Source organism: Balaenoptera musculus, chromosome 6 (genome assembly GCF_009873245.2).
Source record: "Balaenoptera musculus isolate JJ_BM4_2016_0621 chromosome 6, mBalMus1.pri.v3, whole genome shotgun sequence".
In the NCBI taxonomy this organism is placed as follows: domain Eukaryota; kingdom Metazoa; phylum Chordata; class Mammalia; order Artiodactyla; family Balaenopteridae; genus Balaenoptera; species Balaenoptera musculus.
The window spans coordinates 35531757-35552780 of NC_045790.1; the positions used below are offsets into that span (position 1 = coordinate 35531757).

Consider the following 21024-nt stretch of genomic DNA (forward strand, 5'->3'; position numbering starts at 1 on the left):
GGGTGGGTGGCCACTCTCATTCCTGGTGTTCCAGAGCAGTGTGACCCTAAGGCCTCAGTCACAGATGGGAGGGGCATATACAGGCCCTAGGGTTCTGCTTCCTACCCTCCTCTGCCCCACTGACCACTTCAGCCTCCTGGCATCCTCATGTTCCCGGGACGCGGCTTTGGAGGCAGGCCAGCCAGGGGGTTCTGTCCAGAACCCCTCCTCCTGTCCACTGCTCTGCTACAGATCTACACTAGGCCCATTGCCCATAACCTCCTGCAGACTCTCATCCCAGTGTCAGGCTCAGATGAACCCTGACCCTGGTCACAGAGCATTTCTGTGCACAGGGCACACACACCTTTTGTTCTCTTGGCAGACTTTGGTTGACAGCCTACAAACGTGCCAGACACCGTTCCAGAGCCGAGGATGTAGGCACAATTAAGATGGAAAATGTCCTTGTTCTCACGGAGCTGACATTCTGTGCAAAATATGTGGTGTGTTTGTGATACACACTAAGCAGGAAAAGCAGGAAAGGAGGATAGGAATTGTGTGTGGGAGTGAAGACTGGAGAGCTGAGGAAGTAAATGAGTAAAGAACTGAAGGGGGTGAGGCAGTGAGTCATGTGGACATGTGGGGGAAGAGCATGCCAGGCTGAGGGAATAGCCAGTGCAAGGAACCTGAGGTTCGAGCATGGACGGACCATTGCTGGAATGGAAAGAGTGGGGGAGTGGAAGAAGACAAGGTCAGAGAAGTGGTGGTGGGGGGGGGGGGTAGGGTGAACCCAGCCCAAGCCTGTGGAGAGGTGAGGCCAAGGCTTGGGGCAGAGGTGAGGGAGGTCTCTGGAGGAGAGAGGGAGGTGCCACCGCAGGAGGGAAGGAACGAAGGAAGGAAAGAAGGGAGGGAGGGAGGGAGAGAGGAAAGGAGGGAGGGAGGGAAGGAGGGAAGGAGGAGAGGAGGGAAGGAAGGAAGGAGGGAAGGAGGGAAGGAGGGAAGGAGGGGAGGAAGGGAGGGAGGGAGGAGGTGGGGCGGGTGTCATGGCGCCTTCTGGGTCCCTGATCTGAGTTCTGCTCACACACAGTCCCTCCTGTAACCACTCCTTGGCTGGACTCAGGAGGGACATTTGTGCAGCTCAGGGGGCCAGGCTGGGATGTGAGCTATAGGAGCTCTGGCTCCTCTCCCACTCTCCTAGTCCCAGACCAGCATGCACTGGCTGTGTGACCCAGACAGGACCCTTCCCTTCTCGTGGCCTCAGTTTCCCTGTCTGTACAATGAGGCTTGGATCTGTTGGTGTCTGGGGTAACTCCCAGCTCTGACTTCTTTCAGCACTTCGAAGCCTCATGTCATGACCCCATTACTGTCCCCTGCCCCTATGCCAGCTGAGGCTGTGTTTGAGATGGGGACAGGGATGGGACAAGAATGATCCTCCAGGCCCAGGCCAAGCCCCTCCAGGGCTTTGCCGATGAAGGTTGGGTCCTCAGCTCAGTGGTCCTGGCCTTGGGAAGAGCCCCTAACTCCCTGTCCAGCCTGCTGCTCTCCCACTCAGGGCCTCCGAGGGACAGACACACACAGGCAGCACCTCGGTCTGGCTGGTCTCATTGTCCCTCCCTCAGATGAGGTCTTGCAGCCCAGGAAGAGGTGGGAGAAGCCATCTCGGGCTGGACCTTGGTGTTGGCACCCTCAGAGGGAGAAGGCTGTGGCCACTTAGAGCCATGCAGCCTGAGCTTGGCTCTGCATCCACCCCTGTGCTTAACCCAGAGTGGGAATAGGTGTGACGCCACCCTCCCATGTGCTGCAGGGCTCATAACCGTGGCACCTAAGAGCACAGACAATGAGGCCAGCCCGCCGGGATCCAAATACCCGCTCTGCCACTCACTAGCTGTATGACCTTAGGCAGGACAGAAGAATAATAGCTCCCACCTCCCAGGGCTGCTGGGATGATGAAATGAGTTATGCCTGGCACATGGGGAGGGTGCGTACTGTTATCACTCTACACCGTCTCGTGGTCCTCATGTCACCACGCCCACCTGACACCCAAGGAATCTGGGAGCTGGGGAGGCTGGCTCAGTAAGGGGTACAGAGTAGGGATTCCAGTCCTTTGTTGATACGATCTCTGCCGGGTTTTGTTTGGTCTTTAGATTGTGAAATATATTCTGTAAACGTATGTATAAAACATACAGGTACAGTTAAAATAACAGGAAAACATTAAAAAACAAAAACAAAATCTCTAAATAAACAAAAGAGCCCAAACACTCAAGTGCCCCCTACCGAGCTCTGGCAGGTTATTGAACCTCTCTGGGCCTCAGTTTCCTCATCTGCAAAATGGGGGTCACGTGGCCCAGAGGAATGAGGTGCTTCAGGTTTCAGTTTTGCCATCAGCATTCCACTATGATGGAACAAGTTTACCAGAGTTCGTGGTCTCCCCTTGGGTCTGTGTTCAGGAGCCAAGGTGGTGGGGGGAGGTGCTGGAGGGTGTGTGCAGGGGATGCTCTGGGCTCAGTTGGGGGCCCGAGTGAGTGATGGAGCTCAGAGGCTGAGAGATGAGACACACGGTTCAGAGCCAGGTACGCCCAGGAACACAGATGAGGTCATAAATCTAGGGCTGAGCCTTTGAGTCCTCCAGGGACCCAACAGAACCCTTGTTGGCTGATAAAGAGGATTCCTCAGATGAGGGTTCCAACAGGCCCCTGGAACAGCCCTGCCAGGCCAGCAAGAGTGTGTTCCTGTCCTCACTGCCCCGCCACATTCTTCCACCTTTGCCCTGGCCTCTGGCCCCAGGTCAGGGGACGTTAGACTGAAGATAAATTCCTAACGGAGGTCCAGTGCCAGGGCAGGGGAGACTGGATGGGGGAGACTGGTTGGAGACACCGGAGACAGTCTAGAGGTTGGATGTGCTGAATTAGAGGGACTTGTGGGACATCGTGGGAGAGGCATGGGCCTGGGCTAGAGAAAGAGCTTTGAAGCCCAGGGTGGCAGCTGAAGGCTTGCAGTTGGATGAGGTGCCCAGGGAGAAACGATGGAGCCCTGGGGAGCACCCATGTTTTAGAGACGGCTAAAGAGGAGGAAGCAGCCAAGGCCCATGATCTCCCCGGGCCCTGGGAGCCCAAACACTCTGGGGCCTTAACTGACCTGTACCTTGGGGCCGGTTCCTTCCCTCAGGTGGTTCAGACGGTCAGGACAAGTGAGGGAAGCTCATGCCCTCCTGGGCAACGTGGAAAAAAGCCCTAGAGACCCTCACTCCACAGCACTTCCCCGTATCACTGAGTCCTGCAGTTCAGGCCCCAGCTCTGGCTCTGGCAATTTCTGATTCCTGCCCTGTCCTCAGCTCCCTGCCCTCTGGATGACAGAGTGCCCAGGGCAAAATCCTTGGACCTCTTCTCTTTCACCCTCCCTCCCAAAATGATTTCACCAGCCTTTAAATACCATTATATGCCAACAGCTCCCCAAATGAGATCTCCAGCTCAATCCTGTCTCCAGGCTTCAGACTCCCACAGACAACGCCTACTGGACAGATTTTCGTCCTGCAAGCCTGCTCCTCCCACTCTTTCCTTATCCCAGTAAATGGCAAATTCAATCTTCCCGTTGCTCAGGCCCAAAACTTTGAAGTTGTTTCTGCTCCTCTCACACGCCACATCCCAGCCGTCAGCAAATCCTATAGGTGTATCTGCAAATCGCACCTAGAATCCAACCACCTCTCAGGATTACAGCAGTGGTCTTCTGGACTGCTCTCCCAGCCTCTCCGCTTGCTCTGACTCAGCCCTACAGTCTAGTCTCAGTACAGCAGCTGGGATGATCCTTTCCAAAAATGAGCCAGATCTGAGCATTCACTCCTCTGCCCGAAGCCCTCCAATGACCTCAAGGCCTCTGCTGCTCTCTCCTTTATTCACCCCCTTCTGGCCTGGTGGCTTTGCTGTTCCTTGAAGGTGCACGGCATGTTTCTACCACTGAGCCTTCACCACTGCTGCTCCCTCTGCCTGGGATGTTTTCCTCCTGTTCCTATACTGTGTCTATCAATAAGCAGAGAAAAAACAGTATTAAAAAAAGAGATGAAAAGGTGAGAAACTTAAAAGATACTGGTTATAAACTCATCTAAAAAGTTTTGAAGAGTGTTTTCCTGAGGCAAAGTGTAAGTACTTCCCTCGCCCCATGCCCAGGCTCCTGGTTTGGGGATACACACTGCCCCCACGAGGGGGCAGTCTCATCTTCTGGGGGTCTTCTCTACACTGGGACATGGTATAGGCTTCCCTCCCACTTGTCCTGACCTGCTGGGCCACGCAGTCTTAGTGACTCCAGGATGAGCTGCGTGAGCTGCCACTGCTCTGCCCAGGGAGTGGGGAGGACACAGGTCTTGGGGTCAGACCTGGTTACAATTTCAGATCCCCAACTCACTGAGTGGTCTTGGGCAAGTGATCTAACTTCTCCAACCTTCGGTTTCCTCATCGGGAAAATAAGGGTACATACTTTATGGGGCTTTGAGGAGTAAAAGAGATGAGCACAGTGCTTGGTGTATCAAAAGTGCTCAAAAGCTATTAGAAGCTATTCTTCTATTAGAAATTCTTGGGAAAGTGTGGGTAGGTGAAGACCCCTCCTCCCTCACCATGTGGCAGGCTTGGGGTAGGCGGGGGGTCGGGTGGGGGTAAGGGTGGAGGTGACTGAATGCCCCAGCCCTTGCCAGAGCAGCTTCACGACTGCTCTGTTCCTTCCCTCCCTACGCCCTGAGAGACAGTCCTGGGACAGGCTCCGGAGGCTTGACCATGCTGAGATGCCACATGACACTGGAGACCCTCCCTACCCACTATCCTCCCAAGGCTCGCGGCAGGAGGCAGGAAATATCACCCAGCTGGACAGGTGGGAAAATCAATGCCCGGACACCGGAAGCAAACTGCTCAGGCACAGGGCAAGTTGAGGCAACCAATCGGGGGTCCGGCAGTTCAGCCGGGTTCTCTGCAGCAGGGTCTCCCAAGAGGCTGTGTGCATGAACCTGGGGCTGAGGGCAGCCTAAGGCACTGGGAAAGGACTCCAAGGGAACTGTTGTGGGGAAGACAGCTCCCCCTTCCTCACTGAGGACGCACCGCCACCTCCTGGCCTAGGTTGGGAAACCCAAGGGCCTGGATTCTAAGTTTCTGGCCTGACACACAGCCCTTAGAGCCCTGTCCCTTCTGCGAGGCCCTTTCTAGGACTGGGGTTGGTCTGCTTAGAGACTGCCCTGTGGATCTGTGAGCTCTCAAAGGCCACTGGAGACGGTATGGGGACACCTGTGCTGAGGGCCACGTGGGGAGTTTGGGTGGTAGAACTTTCCCGATGGCTGTGGCAGGTGTGTGAGTGCGGGGACTGATGAAGAAGGCAGGTCTGTGAAGGGGAAGGAGCTCTGGCTTGGCCTGGCCTGGCCATCCCTCCCCAGTTCTGGAAGAGGAGGCACACCGGCAGGTTTTCCTTAGAGAACAAGATCTCCAGGCTCTTAGGCGTGAAGCAAGGCCGGCACCACATGGCAAGGACTCCCCCAGACCTAAACCACAGGACCCACTGTTTGAGACTCTGCACCTCCCCCACAAGACTGACATTCCTTCTTCCCCTCCCCTGGCCTCTTCCCCGGCCTGGCCAGGCCCTGTCCAGGACAGGATCCAGAGCGGCTTCACACAGACCCTGAAATTAGGAGGGCTGCACACAACCTCCCACCACACGCCAGACTGTACCACTGTTGAGAGGAGCCAGCCCTGCTAGACAAGCCAGAGGGAATTCCAGAGTTAAGAACTTGGCCTCTGGAAAGCTCTGGCCCCATGAAGAAACTCCTGTTGGAGGAGACTGTGGGGCTGGAGGGGTAGGAAGATACCACCAGATTCTTAGGGAGCAAAAGTGGGGTCCTGATGCCCACTGGCTCCCTCCACGGAAGGGGTGGAGGTGTCTTTTCCTTTAGCCCACACTAAATGTAATTTACTTTGATGTGTAAAATTTTGTCTAAGGCCACTGCTTAGTGAAGAATCCACCAAACACATGAGAAACAGCTTCCCTTTGCTGAGGGGTCTGAGGTCCCTTTGGTGATTCAAGGGGGGCTAGCTCCCTGCTGAACCCTGGCAGCCTATCCTACCTCCTGGATCTCCTGAACCTCTTCCCTCTTTGCAGCACCAACTCCCACCACCCTCTTCCTCTCACTTGGATCACTCTGGCAGCTCTTGGCTGGGTCTCTTGCCTCAAAGTTAGCCCTCCAATCGTTTTACACACTCTGCCTGAGTAACAGCTCTAGGAACAGGGTGGGCAAACTAAGGTCACGGCCAAATCTAGCCTGTTTTTGAACAACCCACAAGCTAAGAATGTTTTTTTTTTTTAATTTCTAAAAGGTTGGAAAAAAATAAAATTATTTTGGGACATGTAAAAGTTCAATGAAATTCTGATTTGGTGTCTATAAAGGGTTATCACAACAGTCATGCTCATCCCCTCAGGTACTGTCTGGGGCTGTGTGCACACGACAGTGGCAGAGTTGGGTGGCCACAACACAAAGTCTAAAGTATCTGGCCCTTTACAGAAAACCTTTGCCAACTCCTGTCCTAGGTCATCAATCCAGCCATGCTGCTCTCTGCTTAGGATCCTTCAGTGGCTCCCTGTGGCTCTCTACAAACTGACCCCTGTCCACCTCTCCAGCTTAACAACCGTCTCTCCAGTTGTCTGCCCACTCTGGACAACTAATCCTTCCTCAAACCTCCCACAAACCACAGCCCCGGGCTTCATGCCTTTTACCTTTACTCAGCATGCCTCTCTCCTCCAAATGGCAGTCTACCATCTCAAGACTCAGCTCAAATGCTTCCTTCTGTTTTTGTTCCCCTCAGCTCAAATGCTTCCTTCTGCTTTTGTTCCCCATCCAGGGGTCCTTCCCCTAAGCATGAGGGCTAATCCGTTCCTAGCATGCCACAAAAAACTCCTGGTACAGCCCTTCAGCTTTTAATAAACAGACTAATGACCTATTTGTGCCAGTCCAAACCATTTCATTTTATTTGTTCAGGTATGTGTCCCCCACTGGATTACTAACTGTAAAAGAACAGGCCATGTCTGTTTCCCACAGCCCTAGCACATGCTGGCACGGGTAGGGACGCAACCATTCACCAGAAGTGCCCTGCTTAGCATTCTGATTTTTCACTTGGCTGGTATTATGGAGAAAGAAGATGCCTATATATTTTCCAGCTACTATAAACTTTCAGCACCTATAACAGACCAGGCACCTCCATGTACGTTATCTCATTTAATCCTCACAACCCTGGTGAGTTAGGTGATATCGCCACTCCACCAAGCAGCCGCAAGCTGTTACGTGGCAGAGCTGAAATGTGAGATCAGGTCTCCTGCTTCCTGCTGATTTTGAGATGCTCTCAATGTACAGTTCACCCACTGAACTCACTGCTTGAAAGAAGTAACAGATGCTCATGAGCTTCCTGTTGGGTGTGGTGCCACTGACCCTCTGCTAAACGGGCTCAGTTAGAGGTGGTTTTGTAGCTCTCCATCTCTTCCCTCCAGTCACCTGTTCCCATTGCTGTACATCATGCCCTTCAAGGCAGATCATCTGGGTCAGGACCAAAGGGCAGCCCTGCTCTTCCTAGTAAAATTAAGTGCCAGGTTTGTGATGTCACTTCTCAATTCTCCTTCTGTTGCTCTGGGGCTTGTGGCTTGTTCTGGAGCAGAAGGAAGTTGTTGGAAGTCTGGCCTCCATGCTGGAGAGGTGCCAATGCAAAGAGAGCCAAACGAATGTAACTGCTGATGTACCTGCCTTAAAAGGAGCCTGAAGAATGCCTCCAGTGGGCTGCTGGCATAAGCCCTGGACTGTCCACATGGTGTTTTGAATATTCAAACAGAGGTCCAGAGCTCAGAGACAGGGAAAGCCAATACGGCTGCTGCAGGCCTGGGAGAAAGCAACAGAGGAAAGGTAAGTGTCCCAGAGACTCTTTCTCAACCAGAGAGGAGGAGTTCGGGCTGCACTGGTCAGTACGCAGAGGCTGCAGTGTGAACCCGCTGGAAGGAGGAGCTCGCTCTATGTCCTCCACCACCATGGACAGGCTAACCTGTCTGTCACCACACAGGCTCAGCGATGTGCTATGAGAGGCCCTCCCCCGGACTCCAGAAGACGGAATTCTGTAAAGTCTCCCGACCCCTCTCCTAGGTCTGGAACTGATGGTACTGAGGACCACTAAAACAAGTTCAGCTCGGTAGACCTACGAGAATTTTGGACAAAAGACGCAGCTAAGACAGCTGGGTTTCACCACATGTGTGATTCCAGCTGTGGTGTACCAATTCAATGTTTGGTATTTTGGATTGAGAAGTTAGCCTATGTCTTTCCAAAGATAGTGATCACTTTGGATTAAAAAAACGAGGTGCACCTGATGCTGCAGGCATTTTCAGGAGGAGGATGGATAACCGGGACAACTGAGACCATGACTAAGGGACATTTTCAGGCTAAAATTCTGGTTTGACTGAATCAAGCCCAATGTTCCCCCAACCATCAGAGCGATCACGGTGGTGGTGTGAGGAGCCTCTGCAAATACGACTGAATCACTAGTGACCGTCTAGTTAGAGACATACTGAAACACTTTATACAGACAGAAGAGAGGACAAGGGGATTTCTGACACACTCATGCTTTGGATGTATCAGTTCAAGACAGTATGTGAGCTCTGAGTCCACCAGGCAGTTGGGAACAAGCATGATTTATCTGCTGGCAAAAGAGTCTCCACCCCACCTAATCATTCTTTTTTCTAAGTGCATCTTGATCGCCTCAGTCCTGGACATCAAAGTAGTCAATTACTGGCTCCTTGGCTATCTTCTGTAAATTACTGCTCCCAGGATTCCTGAAAAGCAAACACAGAATGATCAATCTTTTCTTGCTTGGGGGAAACAGATTCAGGTCTTGGAAAGTTCAGGATCAGCTGATTTACCATGTGTGAAGCTTTGATAAGACAGTGGGGTCCACATGAGCTGGTAACTGTTGAAATTTGGTGATGGGCACACAGGGGTTTACATTAATATATTATATTAATACCATTCTCTCTACTCTAAAAATTTTCCACAATTAAGTCTTGTAAAAAAAAATACAGCAAGCAAAGGAAAAAAAAAGATAGCATGTGATAAGCAGGCCAGTAACTTTACGTCCTCCAGGTGGTACTGGACACAGCTGTGGAGTAACGTGAGGAAACGCAGCCTGTGCTGCTGGGAGTCCAGGCCGCCTGCTTCCAGGGCTAGAGCGGGGCTGGTGCTGGGGAGCTACACGGCCCCAGGTGCTCCTGGCTGAGGCTGTGCCCAGTGGGCAACACCTAGTTGTCCCGTCCAGTTCCAGGGGAACACAGATGGCTAGGACGCTCATGGTGACCTTGCAAACTTCCCTACCCAGAGGTTCTGTGTAGGAGGTACTGCTAGGAGAGACCCCACTGTGTTTCCCAGCAACTTCCAGCAGTGTGGCCTTGTCACAGCAGGGCAGCCGGCCCCCTCCTGGGAAGGGAGAGGAAAGGAAGGAAGGATGAAGACCCCTCTCTGCTCCTGTCTGAGAAAACACCTGCCAGATTTGCTGCTTGCCAATGTGGTTTTCTTTTCTCTTTAAATCACGAACATATGTTTTTGTTGTAAAAATGCTTCAAACCATATATAAGCAGACAGAGCAAAACATGAAAGTTCCCCCCTTCACTGTCAACCGCCCCCTAGAATCCCACTTCCATCCCCAGAGTAACTGCTGTGGACCACATGAGGTTCCTAAATCGTCTGGTGCGACAGACTGAATCCATTTCCCAGTGTCACCACCTACACCGTGGAAATTACGGCCAGTGACTGTGCCCCCTGGAGGGGAAGTGGGCGTTACAGACATCAAACTTGGGACCCCTCTGGAATGAACGTTATGTGTCCGACATCTCAGTCAAACCTTATATATCTGAACACAGCACCCCAAAGCCAGGCCCAAGGAGGCCGCCCATGGCTGGTGCAGCCCAGGGCAGTTCAGCCCCTGCTGGCTTCTCTGCACAGACAGGGCTCTTTGGAAAGCAGCTGAAGAATCCTTACTTGTCTGTCTGATGTCTGTGATGAGGAATCGGTGGTGGAGGCCGTGACTGTATCTCCTTTTCAAGTACACCTGTCAGCGTGGTAGGAGGACAAATAGACTTCCCTCTGATAAAAGTAAGAACACAATGTATTGAAAAGTTAGAACTGTCTGCGGAGAGAGGCGGACAGCTGGAAATGCAGTCCGAGACTTTCACTGTGACGCTGCGTAGCACTCTCTGATATGACCCGTCTCCTCTCAGGCATGGTCAACTTTGTTTAACCCTTGTCCCTTTCACCCACCTCTGCTGGGCCTGCTACCTGCTTCCTCTCATCTCACACTTGAGTTTTCTTTGTTGGGAGGTTCTTCCGACTCCCCCTGGTTCTGACAGTGACCTTAGGTCCTACTGTCCCCTCCTGGCCCACACTACTGCCTTGGTTTCCTCTAATGGCAAACACTGTTTACAGAGGATGCCTTGAGTCACAGGTCAGCATTCTTTCTGTTTCCATCACGCCAGGAGGATACAAGGGAAAAAGGGACAGATGTGATGGGCAGGTACCCACTCCAGGCCCTCAGGGTCTGACGTGGATTGTATCCTTTAGGTGTGTCTGGCCTGAGGACTGAGGCATGGGCTTTACTTTCTGGTTTGGACCTTTAGATCAGTCAGAATGGCTGGCCCAGAGGCAGACCTTCCACTTCATCTTCCAAGGAAGGAAGTAAGGAAAGCAAATATTGACCAGCCCTGTTTCCCAGGTCCAGCTTGCTCCACCGAGCAGTTCCTTCTGTAATGGCAAGATTCACCCACCTGACCGCAGTGACCACGACGTTGCGCTTCGGTTCACTGTCATAGCTCACGCTCTCCAGGCCGTACACTTGGGCCAGGTCGTGGATGATCCGGCGGTGGTCTCTGTTCATGGGAGGGAAGCAGTGGCTCTTCTTACTATTCTTCCCCTGTATTGAGGGAAAAGATGACTGATTGATAAAAATCATCTTGAAAACGGGATATGTCCACAGAGGTCCTTCCCACCATCCCAGAACAGCCTGGGTCAATACAGAGACAGCTGAGTTTTGAAGGCCCACAGCACACAGCATTTCACTGACTGCTAAGCAAGCCGAGGGTGTGGGAGGATGAGGGCTGATGCATTTCCTTCATCTCCTCTGTGGGCCACGTGGTAGCAGTTGGCCGGGGTTAGAGGAACAGAAGGCAAGTAAACTGAGACTTACACGGACAGAGCAATGGTTCCTCCTGCGGGGCCCGTAACTGGGGAGTGAGTGATGTTCCCAAGAAATGACTAAATAAATTGAAGACTTATAAACAAGAAAATCTCACTTCCTATGAAAAGTACATTCACGCTAAAAATCATGAGTGTACAGATACAGACACGCAAGCACAGAAATACATTTGCTCAGGCTTCCTAATCAGGAGGGGAACAATGATTCCATTTTCTCCTTTGTGTTAGTATCCCGCTGGGAAGTGGGAACAGAAGGGAGGGGGATGAGGAGATGGCGGGCAGGAAACCCATCTTCACAAGATGCGGAGCTGCAGTAGCCACCTCACCCTCACCCACAGGCCCCTGAATGAAGAGGGAGCCACCAAGGGGCTGGCTGCCTGCAGGACAGCTTCCCTCTCTTGAAGGGGTCTGTGCCACTGCCCATTCAACGTTTTATCCTCGCCCAACGGTCTCTCTCCTGCCTCTGGGGTACTAAGAACCAGTGTGTCCCATTATACAACAGCCCTTCAGAGATCTGAGGACCGAGCATGTCTTCCTAAGTATCCCTACTGAATCCCCATCATCCAGAGTTTCTTCACCCATTCTTAGGCACGGAGCTAGGATTTTTATTTACATGTAATATTATTGCAGTATCTTTTCTGAACCAGGACAGGGTTTCCATGGATGTTATAATGTATGGACTTTTGGGAGAGATAAGGATCCTCAAGGCAGCTGTGACTTTTTCCTGTAACTACTTTATACCGACAGTGTTTCCGGGACTTGACTTTTTTATCAAGCTGGCCTTAGAGACATGTACAACTGGATGTTTTGACTTCAACCTTATTCACGGCCTCCACAAGGGCTTCCATTTCCTTCTCAATGTCGCTGACAAACTTTAAGTCCTTCCTGAAATGAGAAATAACCACAGTTAATTTCATTTGTTTCTGATCTTCTGAGAATCCCTTCTACCCACCCTCTGCCTGTAAAGTGCAGGCAGTGGACAATGTGGGCAGAAAACCTGCAGAGGTCAGGAACTGTCAGATAACAGAAGGTTGAATGTGATGGAACAAAGGAAGAGCAAGTAAGAAAACAAATATGAGAAAAGGGAAGATGGAAGGAGAACTAGCCACCAGAGGGCCAGGAGACTGGAGGAAAATAAGACTTTTTACCACCCAAGTGAGGACCACCCATGTGATTAAGACCTGGGCAGACAGAGGTGGAATGCAGCCAGAGCTCCTTCAATTCAGGCTAGTCCAGCCCTTGGGGGGGTCCCGACTCCTACCACAGGGCCCAAACACACACACACACACACTCTTTCTCCCCAAGTTCAATTCTTCAATGGGACAGTTTTGAGACACCAAGAGAAGGATTTTTATTAAACATCGTATAATCCCTTATAGATACATAAACTGGCTCAATCACAGAGGACTGCATATTAGTTACTACATCTTAAAAGATCAAACACTCTGGTAAGTCACAATTAAGAAAGTAGGTAACAACTTACATACCTAGCATCTTCTTTCAAACTGTCACTGAATTTTGACCCTGAAGAACGTACGTTGAAAGGATCAGAATCATCACTGATATGAAATGCCTCTGCTAATCGCCTGAAAGTGAGAGAGAAGTAAGTAAATGAAAGGAAAGGAGGGGGAGGAAAACTATCTCATAGTAACAGAGTGCCCACCAGGTCCTAAATTCTTTATACGTTAATGATCTCATTTCAATAAACCTAATTATTAAGGAGAATAAGAACAACTTGGGACAAGATATTGAATTGTCTTCAAAGAACAAAAAAAATAAGACAGATCTAGATGGTTCTGAGCAAGCTGTAGGCTGATACTGGGGACTTAGATTGTTAGGTGAAGAGAAGGCTGAGGGAGGGAAAGCACTGGGGATGGTCAGTGCGGAATGACTTCCTCTGAGGTTTCACCTAAACATCAGATACATAGACAGATAATATTAAAATTAATATCACTTTAGAAAATAAAGAATTGCATTTACAACACAAGCTCTGCATTATTTTTAATGTATTTCCTTTCAGATTTTTCCTCTGTAATTTTAAGTAGTTGCAATCAGTGTATATAAAACTTTGAATCTTTTTTCACCTTATTATTATGTGATTAGCATTTCTCATATTACTATTTGATTTTCACACTCCCTGTATTAATAGCTGCATAATCTTCTAATTATATACATCCCACATTTTACTTAAACAGTCCCCATTTAGGTTTCTTTTATTTGTTTTTTCTTGTTTTGTTCTTTTTCTTTTTTCGTTTTTTAAAATTTATTAAAAAAATTTTTTTATATCCCATTTAGGTTTCTTCAACAGTTCTCCAGTTTCTCAATATTATAAGTAACACAATATCTCTGAACAAAAAGCTTTTGAGATTATTTTTCTGGAAAATGTTTCCAAGGCGTGGGATAACTAGGTTAAATGGTATGGACATCAGACCCTTGATCATCATGGTCTAAGGGCTCCACAGTGCTGCTTCTGTTTTGACCAGCAGTATGTGAGCTTCGTGTCACCTCACCAACATCCAGGTATGTATGTCATTTTTTTGTTTGTTTGTTTGTTTTTAAAGATAGATAAAATTCAGCTTAGCACTTAGTACAATTTTCTTTTACACAGAGATAGGGTTCTCTTACATGCTTCATGCCCATAAGAATTTGGTTTACTGTTGCTAGATTTTCTAATTTTTTAATAGAGGTTTAATTCAAATTTTTAAGAGAATTCCTAGGGGGGAGATATTTCGATGTTTTGATTAGTTGGACACTAATTCAGACACAAACACCAATAAAACATCAGTCTGTGGGATGAATATGGCCAGCCAGTTTTTCATTTTTGCAATGGAGCATATATTTGCAACTTTATTTTTTATTTATCTATTTTTTATTTTGGCTGTGCTGGGTCTTCGTTGCTGGATTCTCTCTGGTTGCAGTGCGCAGGCTCCAAAGCACACGGGCTCAGTAGTTGCAGTGCGTGGGCTTCTCTCTAGCTGCGGCATGCGGGTTTAGTTGCCCCACGGCGTGTGCGAATCTTAGTTCCCCGACCAGGGATTGAACCCATGTTCCCTGGATTGGAAGGCGGATTCTTAACCACAGGACTACCAGGGAGGTCCCTATTTGCAAGTTTAGATGGCATTTTCCCTTTCAAATTCACATTTCTTTCTTTTTTTCTTAGGTCTGTGAGTATTTAAGAAAGAATCCTTACATAAAGGGTCATTATGTGATCATTCAAAGATCGAGGAGAAATTCAAAAGGCTTTCAGAAATAGCTAGTTCTAATCAATAACTGACATTTGCCGAGCATCTACTATGGTTTAGGCTTGTGCCAAGAGTTTTATGTATATCTTCTTCAATTTTAATGTATAATCCTCATAACAACTCAGGGAGGTAGGTACTATTATTGTCACCATTTCCCCAAATATTTAAGAAAATTAAGGCTTGGAGAGATAATGTGATTTGCCCATGGTCACATTGCTAATTGATTTGTGAAGCTAGGATTCAAATCTGGGCAATCTAAGCTAGAGCTCTGGCTGGCTCTAACTACCATGCAATAGTGTCTCAACTACACAAAGGTGCATTTCCATGTTTTTGAGACCTTCTGTGTATTCATCACAGCATTTCTGAATATTCAGGACTCTTAGTTCACATTTTGGAGTGGAGAACAACGTTACAGTTCTTAAGGGACAAGAGTTTTGAATAGCAGTTATTACAAAGTTACCATAAGGGTCAAACCAAGGGAAATTTGGGCAGTGCTATTAATCATCATTTTACCTTCTATACATTTAGCCACCTAAAGAGGTATTGTTAACAACTGTTGAAAGTCAAACTTCTAGGTAAAACAAAACTGCACTTTGACTGCATCTGTCTGTTTCTGCTTCACTTTTTATCTTGAAAAATTTTCAAAGAAAGATAAGTTACAAGAATATTACAATGAACTCCTACATGCTCTTCAGCTAAATTCTCCAAATGTTAACATTTTCACAGAGCTATACCTTTAATCTTTGTTGGAACCAGAAAGTTTGCCAGTCATTGAATAAATGCCCCTTAATCTGATAAGGAGTATACTCAAATAACTTACAGCAAACATCATACATAGTGGTGAAATACTTAAAACTTTCCCTATGAGACTGGAGATAAGTTAGAAATACCTATTATCACCACCCTTCATTCAACACTGTACTGGAGGACTGCCATGGTGGCACAGTGGTTAAGAATCCGCCTGCCAATGCAGGGAACACGGGTTCGAGCCCTGGTCCGGGAAGATCCCACATGCCACGGAGCAACTAAGCCCGTACGCCGCAACTACTGAGCCTGCGCTCTAGAGCCCCTGAGCCACAAGTACTGAGCCCCCATGCCACAAGTACTGAAGCCCACACGCCTAGAGCCTGTGCTCCACAAGAGAAGCCACCACAATGAGAAGCCCGTGTACCGCAATGAAGGGTAGCCCCCGCTCGCTGCAACTAGAGAAAGCCTGCGCGCAGCAATGAAGACCCAATGCAGCCAAAAAAAATAAAAATAAAATTAATTAACAAACAAACAAACAAAAAAAACACTGTACTGGAGGCCTAGCCAGTGTAATAAGGCAAGAAAAAGATAAAAGTTAAGAATTAGAAAGAAATTAGAAGAGGACATGATTGTGTACATGCAAAATCTAAAAGAAGCTAAAGATAAGCTATTAGAAATAAGTAATTTAGCAAGGTTGTGAATACAGGTCAACAAATATCCACTGTATTCCTATATGCCAGCAACAAGCAATTAGAGAATTAAATTTTAAAAGTGATACAAGAAAAAATACCAGTTATAAGAGCATCAAAATACATCAAATAGCAAGGAACAAAATCTACTGAAAGATGTACAAAATCTATATAAAGAAAACTATAAAATATCATTGAGAGAAAACATGACTAAATAGAAGGATATGCTTTGCTCATGGACTAGAGGCCTCAATATTATAAAGATGTCAAATCTCTCCAAACTGATCTATAAATTAAATACCAGCTCAATCAAAATCCCAGTAGTTTTTTTTTTTTTTTTGCAAATATTGATAAGCTATTTCTAAAATTTAAATGGACATGCAAATGGCCAAGAACAGCCAAGACAATCTTGGAGAAAGACCATGTTTGAAGAGATATGCTACCAGTTATAAAGGTACAGTAATTAAGATAATGTGATACTAGCGCAACGGAATAGAATGAGTTCAGAAATAACCCATACACAATATGAATACTTGATTTAAGACAAAGGTGGCACTGCAGAGCACTGGGAAAAGGATTTCTTGATAAATGATGTTCGTCAAATGAATATTTGTATGGAAAAAAATGGAATCATCAACCCTCCTTATACCGTGCTTAGAAAAAAAAACAAAAAAATTGGTCCAGGTCAACTGTAGATCTAAACGTGCAAGGTAAAATAAGGCTCCTAGATAATAACACAGAATATCATCATGACCTCAGGATAGGCAAATATTTCTTAAACGACATAAAAAGTACTATTCACTAAGGAAAAGACTGATAAACCGGACTACATTAAAATTAGAAACTTCCGTTTATCAAGACACCAGTTAGAGAGTGAAAAGTGAAGGCACGGAGTGTGAGGAAAACAATATATAAAACAAAGGACTCATATCCAAAATATATACAGAATTCCTAGTAATCAATATGAAAAAGACAGATGATACAATTCAAAAAATAAGCAAAGACTTGAATAGGTACTTCACAAAAGAGGATATCCAAATGGCCAACAAACATATGAGGAGGTGCTCAACCTCACCAGTCATCAGGCAAATATAAATTAGAAGCTCAATGACATCCAGTTATACATCTACAAAAATGGATTAAAATGAAAAAGACTGACAATTCCAAGGGCTGACACAAACAGAGAGCAACAGAGAGCAACGGAAAATATGACCCTGCTCGTGGGAGCGTAACTGGTACAACCATTTTGAACACTGGTCGGCAGAATCAATTAAAGCTGAAAATATGCATACCCTATTAATCAGCAATTCTACTCCTGAGCTTATATCCAACAGAGATGAGTACATATATACAGCCAGGCAAGTATAAGGATATTCTTAAAAGAGCATTATTTGTAATAGCCCAACACTGATAACAACACATATATCTATAAGCTATAGAATAAATGATGATAAATTAATATAATAAAATATCATGCAGAAATGAAAATTAACAAAATGCTGCTACATGTAGCAACAGGAATGAACGTCACAAATGTAATGAAAGAAACCAGACAAAAGTAATACAACAATATGATTTCATCATTTACATAAAGTCCAAAAGCAGACAAAAATAATCTAAACTGTTAGAAGTCAGGATAGAGGCTGTATCTCGGTGGAGTGTAAGAGTGGGTTCTCGTAGTTTTCTATCTCTTGACCTTGGTGCTGATTACACCACTGTATTCCCTTTGTGATGACTATACATCAGTATAGAACTATACATCAGTATAGTTCTGATCTATATGAAGTATATTATACTTCAACATAAAAGTTCATTAAAAGAATTTTAAGCCTCTTGTCTCCATTGGAATCAGGAAGTCCGCCAGTCCCTGAATTAGTACGCTTTGGAGCATGTGATGTTTACACTTGCCTGAAACCACACAAGCTCATGTTTCAGAAATATGCTGAAATCACCTAACTGGTTTATCCTCAGACACTTCGATTCTTGATGATTGAATTTCTCCTGCTCCCCAATAGCAGCAAAAGACTCAGAGCAGGTGCTGAATGAATGCTTGAAGGGTTGCTCCCTCCCACTAATTTCACAGAGCTCAAGGACAATTAGATAAACAGCAGTTGAAACTACTTACTTTCTCCTTTCCAAGGCTGAACACTCCTCATCACACTCCAGCCTTGAGAAGCAAATGAAAAAAAAATTAAGTCAGGGTACAAGTTTCACAGCTCCTACTCAGCAATAAGTTCTTAGATGGTCAACCTGGAGACAGAACAGACTGGCCAAAACAATGGCTGAATGAGGTCCTTCTCAAGGACAGGTGCACAGGCCTCTGAGTTACGGGAGACTAGGAGTCCTCAGAAGGGCTTCAGAGTGTCCCCTGGCTGCTCAGCCCCCAAAATGTTCCTGGCGCCCCCGCGACAGCCCACCTCCTCTCTCGACACAGCAAACCACTCTGTTCTCTGTTCTCCTGTGGGCTGGAATGGACACGTCAAGGTCTCTGCTTCCTCTGGCTACTGTCTGCAGTGAGGCCCAGAAAAGCCTCCTCTGGTCTTAGCTGTATCCCGAGTAGGACTCACTGCATTGGAGTGGGTGGGGTCTCTTAATATCAGATGTCTGTTGAACACCTACTGTGTGTGTAAGGCTTTCCTGTTGCAGACTGACACAAATGAATGGCTCCTGCCCTTTGGAAATTAAGTCTAATGGGAGAAAGAAGGCACAGCTACACATTTAAAAAATTACCTGGCTTGGTGAATTTCCTTCTTAGTAATTAACTTGCTGATCTCCACTGAATCTCCAAGCTGCATGTCTGTTATTTTGGAGGCCATGGAAATAGCAGCTATTCTGAAGTATAAAAAAGAAAGGGAAGAAAGGCGCTGCAGTTTCACAAGAACCTCCCCATACCAGGCACACAGAACACTTCTTTCAAGGCAAATCTACCACTCGACAATCTGTGAAGCCCATCTATTATGAACTATCCACACGTTTATGTGGTATCTCCTCGATTAGACGCTAAGCAGCTCCATAGGAAATGAGGTAATCCATTCCTCAGTACCCCCTTGAGCATCCGGGCCAATGCCAGGCACTCAGTGTGCATTCAAACACAGTCAATCTGATGTCTGCATACTCCTAGAGTCCCATCTCCATGGTGCATCTCTGCATCTATTCATCCATCCATCCCTAAACACCTCCACTTCTGTACGGTGTGACCACACAGGTCCCAAGATTTCAGGAGGCTGCAAAGACAACTCACAGAACAGTCAGAACCCCCCAGACCACAGCCGGAGCGCAGGACCTGGTCCTGGCTGTGCCCCAAGCGGTGGGACGCTGAAGCAATGCACGCAACTTCAGGACATCTTCCCTTCTGATCTCATGGTGTCACAAGACCAAAAGGGAGAGAGAGAGAGGAAGGAGGAGGAGAGAAACAAAAAGGTTATTTTACAAATTAAAGTTAGGGAAGGTAAGGTACATAAAGCAGTACTTTTTCTTTTAACCAGAAAAACTAGACTCAAGAAAATTTATTTAAAAAACCTTCCTTAAAAGTTGCAAAGATCCTACAATAAACTCCTGTATACCCTTTACCTAGACCCATCAATTGTTAACATTTAAGTAGCACTAACCTTTGATAAGTACTGGATGCTTCAGAGCAAATCATGATTTCTTTTCTTCGTCCACATTCACACTGCAGCTCTATCTGAAATAAGATTAACATGTAGCAACTTTCAGCCCATGGTAAATATGTGAATGGGCAGGTTTCACTTTTAAAGCCTCTCTCAAACCAAACCACGGCAGAGAATAGACAGTGAGTGGCTACCTTCCAAGACGGAGGAGCTAACCACACATGCAAAGTGACAACGTGGTGGCTGACATGCTAGGAGAGAAGTGTCCAGTCGACAGCGCCCCTTATCGGGAATGACTTCTGTCCTTAATCCTGCCTGAAGGGGCAGGCCTAGAATGAAGTTTTTACCACTGAACCAGAGGTAGACACTTGACCCAGGACCAGCCAAGGTCTAATCGACTCCACTTCATCCCTCTGCTTTCACCTCCTCGGGGGGGAGACCTTGCTTAATCCCTCAGACCAGCTAAGTCCCTCACTCACATGTTCTTGTGGCACCCCCTACAAGGGGGTAACTACTCCTTCACAACATTACCAAAGTCACAATTAATTATCTGAGTAATTAATTAGTATCTGTCCCTCTAATTAAGGGAACCACGTGTCCTCTGTTCACTGGTGGAGCCCCAGCACCTACCACAGCTTTAAATCTTATACAAAATAGACACTTATGTATTTGTTGAATAAATGGAGTGGACAATCAGAGGCTCTCTTGAGAATTTGATCGAAGGGAGACAGAAACTGGTCAGGCGGCAGTGGGTACTTTCTGAATTAAAAGACCATCTCAAGCTTGGCAGATAGAAGTCTGTACAATTTACTCCACCTTTCTCTTGTTAACTTAACTTGCAGTTCCTTGCAACCAAAGACCCCTGGTAAGGATGTGTGCCCAGGTGCCACTGTAGGCAGTTCTGGACTCATCAGCAGCCCCAGAACCACAGTCAGTGCCCCACCAGGAGCCAGGATTACTCACCTTGGCTTTGCAAGCAGTCACAGGGCAGGGTGAGCTGAGGTGGCAAGGTGCCATACATGGGTGGCCACAGTCAGCTCTGGAGATGGTGCAGGGCTGCTTGCAGACTTCATCCACAAGACACTCTCCTTTGTGACAGAGTCTCTGACACCTGTGCATCCCACACGGTAGCGTGGCACCGCAGGGTAATCCGCAAGAGATATCAACCAGGTGACAGGGGATGTTGCTTCGTAACTAGGAGAGACAGAAGTCGCCAGATTCTCATCTCCATGCAGGATTTGGGGTGGATTTTAACTTCCTACTTAAACATTTCTGAACTTTCAAAAAGAGCATGTTTTAAAAAAAGTTATTATTATTATTTTTTTTTATATTTTTATCTGAAACAAAAATCAGGCTGTTTTTCAAAGTCTAAAAGGTTAGTTTGAAAAGAAAACAAACCTGAACCTTATTTAATAATGCTTGTTATGGGACTTCCCTGGTGGCACACTGGTTAAGAATCTGCCTGCCAATGCAGGGAATATGGGTTTGATCCCTGGTCCGGGAAGATCCCACATGCCGTGGAGCAA

General features: G+C 47.1%; 1 protein-coding gene across 1 annotated transcript in view; it reads right to left on the minus strand.

The window, feature by feature from the left end:
• Nucleotides 1-6919: 6919 nt before the first annotated feature.
• Nucleotides 6920-21024, minus strand: part of NFX1 (nuclear transcription factor, X-box binding 1) — a 78093-nt gene continuing 63988 nt past the window's right edge. Inside the window, exons 17-26 of the mRNA XM_036854136.1 lie at nt 20462-20692; nt 19499-19572; nt 18621-18722; nt 18016-18057; nt 12700-12798; nt 12031-12097; nt 10786-10931; nt 10004-10108; nt 8697-8805; nt 6920-7864 (exon numbers count right to left, since the gene is read on the minus strand). Of these exons, the coding sequence (XP_036710031.1) occupies nt 8733-8805; nt 10004-10108; nt 10786-10931; nt 12031-12097; nt 12700-12798; nt 18016-18057; nt 18621-18722; nt 19499-19572; nt 20462-20692 (939 nt within the window). The 3' untranslated portion in view covers nt 6920-7864; nt 8697-8732. The remainder of the gene's footprint in view (nt 7865-8696; nt 8806-10003; nt 10109-10785; nt 10932-12030; nt 12098-12699; nt 12799-18015; nt 18058-18620; nt 18723-19498; nt 19573-20461; nt 20693-21024) is intronic.